This window comes from Sinocyclocheilus anshuiensis, unplaced genomic scaffold (assembly GCF_001515605.1).
Source record: "Sinocyclocheilus anshuiensis isolate Anshui unplaced genomic scaffold, SAMN03320099.WGS_v1.1 scaffold328, whole genome shotgun sequence".
Classification (NCBI taxonomy): Eukaryota; Metazoa; Chordata; class Actinopteri; order Cypriniformes; family Cyprinidae; genus Sinocyclocheilus; species Sinocyclocheilus anshuiensis.
Window position 1 is genome coordinate 1,263,718 of NW_015558621.1, and position 5,955 is coordinate 1,269,672.

The following is a 5,955-nucleotide window of genomic DNA, read 5'->3' on the forward strand; positions in this document are numbered from 1 at the left end:
CTGTAGTATTGTTGCCGCCGCCACCGCCGTGTGTGACGCTGTGTTTCGTTGTGAAAGCGAAACTACTTTGTTTGGCCTTCCAAAAATGGACACGACTAGAAATCAGTGGTTAAGTTGTATTTACAACACTGTTCCAGAACACTTCAACCCAAATATTCAGATGTGTGCAGCACATTTTATGGAGGACTGTTTACTGATCCTGGGAGAGTAGACTACAATGCCGGCTGTTCTGACTCAAAGACTGTAAGTACGTTTTTTATATTTAAAGAGTTTTTATATTTTATTTATTTAAATTTTATTTAAAATATTACATTATTTATGTAAAAATCGACGCGTTTCAGAAAGGCGGGGCATAGAGGAGAAACAATAATGTACAGTATGTGGAAAATAGTGTTTTTTGAACCTTAAACCGCATAAACACATTTCATTACACCAAATACACAAAATACTGTTCTTTTTAGCAGCATCATATGACCCCTTTAAAGTCCAGAGGGCCAAAAGAGCTCATATAGAATCCATTTCCATATTTATGGCAAGTTTGCCTTTCTCATTTTGACAGCTTAGCATGCCTGCAAGTGTGCTGGCCATTTCGAGGCATAGAACATGGTACATTTAACCTCTTGTGTCCATTTATTGCAATGTAATCATTATTTTACAATCAATATGAATTACTGGAACCGGCCAGCAAGTTCATAGTTTTTCTATAGCAAGTTAATCGTTTTTCTTTCCATGCTCGACAGGCCAACCAAATCAAGTACTTGGCTTTAGCTAGTGTGACAGGGCTGCCCAAAGCCTGGAGTGGTTGAGTTGAGATCGAGGAGAGTGAAGACAAGAGAGTTTGGATTTTGTTCCCTGCCCATGGCCTGTCTGGGTACTCGATGACCTGTGCTTGGCATGGCACCACTGAAGCGTAGCTGTGGATGTGGCTCAGCCAATCAAATTTTTATGCACTCCGAGAGACTCAGCTGAGAGGGTGACCTAGAAAAAAAACAACACGTCTCCCCCTCATGCTTTTCTTTTGTAGTCTCCCCGACCTTTTGTTGCCTTGCTTTCCTGGTAAATTATTTAATCGCTTTCAAGAATCTCCTCTTTCTTCCTCAAGCAAACTCTGGTGTTTGAATCATGTTCTAGCACGATGGTTTAAGCTAATCACTCACCTATGTCATCATCCGTTCGGTCCATGGGGTCTTTCTCCAGGCAGTCTCGGACAATGTCTCGACTCATGAGGGGATCTGAGGCACGTTCGATATCTTCCTCATCGTCATCCTCCTCGGAGTCAACGGCCGTCTCGGGCAGGCCACTGAGGTCCATGTCGCCGGGCTCACTCTCGGTGGCCTGTGGGTCAGAAACCTTTGTTCAGTCAATCGTAGAAAGGCGTTTTGGACATTTTTTGTTTTAGATTTGTATGTCACTGTGGTGTTTCTTCTAAATTAATAGCATGAACCCTGGAGCTGGTCACACACTTAAAATCTAACATATTTCAGAAGCAAGAACCAAAAAAGACAAAATGATCAAGACTAGGATTCAAGGCTAAAGAAAACCAAGATGTTTTTCCATTAATTCCAAATGAAAAAGAAAATGGAAGCAGAGCACATGACTGCATGTACAACTGTATAACAACAATTCAAAGAAAGCAACAAAACAAACTAACCAAACACAGGTAACAAAAAAGATATATTCTGGGTATTAAAATACAGAGGAATATGCTTGTGAAAATACAACCCAACTCCCACCCAGCACTGCGACATTGCCCAACTTGACTAGGTAGGCAACAAAAGAAACACCCATCCCATTGTGTATACCACAATCTCCTATCGCAACCAACCCTGAGTCGCTCTCACCTGGTTGAGGAGCCCCAGCGATGCTCTATTCCTCCCTGAAACTGCCCACAATGACGCCTTGACCAAATGCTTGCAGAAGCTGGGTCCCAGCCACATCTTTAGAGCTCAGGCTTCCAGCTACTTTTAATTTTTAAGCCCCTCGATCTGGGCTCACACAAACGCATGTCATTTTGACTTGAATGACCTGAATTACTCATCAAATATTCAGACGGTGCTGAAAGCAGCCACTCAGAGGGCGAACTGGGCAGAGCGATGTGAGGCTGGACTCTTTTTTAGGGTGGGGACAGGGGAGTGGGGGAGGATGGTCATATGGCAGGTGGCAAAATGCACTAATATAAAACAAGAGGGCTATCCATCACATAAGGATCCCTCTTAAAGAGGTCTAAACTACTTGTGAGAATAGATCACCTAAAAATAGCAATTCTGTCATGATTTACTGACCCTCATGTCAATCCACACCTGTATGACTTTCTTTATTCCCCAGAACACAAAAGGAGAAATGATGGAAAGTCTATTCATTGCAATTACAGTGAATTGGGAATAAAGTTTTTTGGATTTTTTAAAATTTTTTATTAAAAAACAGCATACAAACATCAAAATAGTACCAAAAAGCCATGTTTCAAGTTTTTTTTGTTAATCATATGCTTTAAGTTGTTATTCACTAAAATCTTGGGAAGTGAGTCTAATTCTTGAATTATTTTTCAATAGATTCAATTCACAAAACCAGCCTGAACAATTAATTCAATAATTGGACTGATCTAGTTCTCAAGTTGAATTCAATGACTCACTGTTCTGGTCACAGCAGTTAACAGCTCACTAAAAGTGATTACCAAATTAAATTCAAGAAAATAGCTTAACTTTTGAACTGTTTCTCACAAAAAAACAAAACAAAACAAAAACCTACCCAAAAAAAAAAGTTTTATGGTGAGAGCTGCACAAAAGTCACATGAATCATTTTTTAAATTCTTTTGCTGCCATTTTTGAAGCATGGCAGCTCAATGTAATTGCACAAAAAAGAGCAACCAGCATAACTATTTCCTTTTGTGTTTAATGTAAGAAAGTCATACAGGTTTGGAACAACTAGTAATTTAGTAAATGAAGACAGAATTTCTATTTTGGGTCAATTGTTCCTTTATGGACATAAATCCTGCTGAAAACCTCCACGAGCTCTCAGATGCCTGATAACCCCGTAGCACACATCTGTCCCGGAGATCAGATTGGAGTTAAAACATGAACACAGGCCTATGAGCAGTATTTACAAACTACAATGACAGACAATCTCAAATGCCGCAGGAAACCCCAGTATTCCCTGCTCTCAAATATGAATTAAATATGCATTCCCAAAGCAGCAAGTCACTGGTGCATGATGACTGAAATCTATGAGCTTAAACAACAGCAATCTTGTTGAGGAAATGTATAAGTGACTGTTGATTAATGCGGTTTCAAGATCTTAAAATCAATACACTAAGCAGTCACCCATTACCTGAACCTTTTGGGATTTACATTACATCACATTTTCATCCTGACACCGTTAAGTTGATGACTCGCTCCAGATCATTAAGTCTCTGGCAGATAGGCTGGAAGAAACCAAACGTATCACGCTCAAGTCACATCTTGATAAACCAACATTCAAAAAGTTTCACTGCTGTACTTTAACGAGAATCAAACACCACCAGTGATGCAGGCAGAGTCGAGCTGGCTTCCCTTATGAAAACCATTTAACAGCTAATCAGTGTAGACAAACACAGGGGCTGTTAATACATTGTAGCCGATGAAGGAACTGATTTATCTTTCAAACTGCCATGTCTGGTGCGATCTATAGCACTGTTTGGGCGGCTAAGATGAGCGTGAAGGGAACATTAATTTTTTAGCAGGGCTATTCTTGGATCAATGCTTTCAAGCCTCCCTGAAGAACCTGTATCATTATTTATTCAAATGTAAAAAAAAAAAAGAAAAAAAGTGACCACTTTGACAGCCACATTGAGGATGAGGGCCATTACTCTAAACAAAAAGCACTGTAAGATACCCACATACAATGGGGTCCAAAAGTGAGACCACTAGTGCTACTAAATGCTTACGTTGTGTATTTTTGTGAGTAATTCTAAATGATCAATTTAATTCAGGGAAATGTTAAATTAGAAAACTAACAAACTTCAGACAGTCTTTGAATGGAAAATAAAAAAAAAGTCAAAAAGTATTTCTGCATTAAAACTTTAAGATTAATTTACATACACTATCGTTTAAAACTTTGGATAAAATTTTAAACACACACACACCTTTATTCAGCAAATAAATGATATTGTGTCAAACTTTTTATTTATCAAAGTTGTATGTTTTTCAAAATTCTATTTTAATTACTGATAATAATAAGAAATGTTTCCCGAGCAGCAGGTTAGATATTAGAACGATTTGTCAAAGATCATGTGACACTGAAGACTGGAGTAATGATAATGAAAATTCAGCTTTGCAACCACAGGAACAGCTATTTTACCTTGCAATAATTTTTAACAATATTACTGTTTTTTACTGTATATTTGAACAAATGAACAAGTCACAAGAGCCTGTGCATTGCAGTAATTTTGCCATGGGTATGGGATGATCTTAGGCATGATGCACAAGGTTTCTGCCTTATTGGTTTTATTAATAGGCAATATGATAAAAGACACTAATGTTCAATAAATTATCAACTGTATGTACAACAATAATTAAAATGAACCATTCTTTTAGTTTAGTGAATAAATTCACTAAACTAAAAGTGAGTTAATTAGCTTAACTGTAGGCAGAAACATGAATAAAATAATGTGCATCTTCAATAGCTTCAAACACATACAATAAGAATTTAGATTTTAAACCATCCATTTTATATAGACAACATTCCATTTAGCCTGCTCTTGTTTTACGAGTCATGGATCGCAGGGAGAGGTGAGGAGAATTGTAGTAAAGAGAGGTGTAGAGCAGGAAGATCACAACCTCTTCTCACGAGGACACTGTCCAGCTGTTAATGAGCCTTTAACAGATGGCCATAAGTCCAGGATCAGGGACACTGCATAAACTGAATTATGTCCCATACACCTTTGCACATGGCCTGCCGCAAAACATCTTTAATCCGCAAACACGTCACACGAGGAAATCAATTAAGCCAGGCAAATACCAAGCCAAACACTATTAATAAGATTAATGGAGGCAAACATACACATTTTATAGACTGGCACAGATATAATAGGGAAATGGGGTTCTTCGGTTTAATCTCATTGGCTCAGTTTCACAGGTCATTGGCTCTTAGTTATAGTGACAAATGTTTAGTGACAGAAGTGTTGGGTTTGATTGCCAGGGAGCATGCATACTGATAAAATATGTACCTTAAATGCACTTGAGTAAGATGATTTGGATAAAAGCATCTGCCAAATGAATGAAAGAAATGAATAAAGAGGGATGAAATTTGCATGCACATTAAAGAAATGGTTCAGTGTTGTTCCATATTTTATTTCAAATAAATGCTATTGAACTTTCTATTCATCAAAGAATCCTAAAAAGCACAACTGTTTTTACCATTGATAATAATAAGCAATGTTCTTGAGCACCAAATATGCAAATTAGAATGATTTCTGAAGGATCATGTGACACTGGAGTAATGATGCAAAAAATTCAGCTTTGCCATCACAGGAATAAATTACATTTTAACATATATTTGAAAATTTTAATAGTAATTATTTTAAATTGCTCTTAACATTTTGCCAAATTATTACTGTTCTTACTGTATTTTAGATCCAATAAATGCAGCATAAATGCAATAAGACTCCAATCTTTTTATCAGTATTATATATATATTATATACATAACTTAACCCTGTATGGTATGCATTATGTTCTAACCATGAAAAAAATTTTCCAAGTTAAGTTTTTATTACATGAAATTATACAAATCAAAACAGATTTTTGAAAAAAATTTGCCATATGGCAAAATATATATATAGGGCTGGGCGATATTGGCAAAAATTCATATCTCGGTATTTTTTGGCCGATTTGCGTTATACGGTCTCGGTATTTTCATTTTTGTATTTGGATGAAATTTTTTTTTATTTAATATATATATATATATATATATATACAGTGGG

At 36.8% G+C, this 5,955-nt stretch overlaps 1 protein-coding gene across 7 annotated transcripts in view; it reads right to left on the minus strand.

Annotated features, from left to right (window-relative positions):
- LOC107680625 (rap guanine nucleotide exchange factor 2-like) overlaps positions 1-5,955 on the minus strand; it is a 142,817-nt gene that overhangs the window by 32,926 nt on the left and 103,936 nt on the right. For all 7 annotated transcript variants that reach the window (XM_016476612.1, XM_016476609.1, XM_016476607.1 and 4 more), the window contains one exon: positions 1,158-1,335. In XM_016476612.1, coding sequence (XP_016332098.1) covers positions 1,158-1,335 — 178 coding nt within the window. The remainder of the gene's footprint in view (positions 1-1,157; positions 1,336-5,955) is intronic.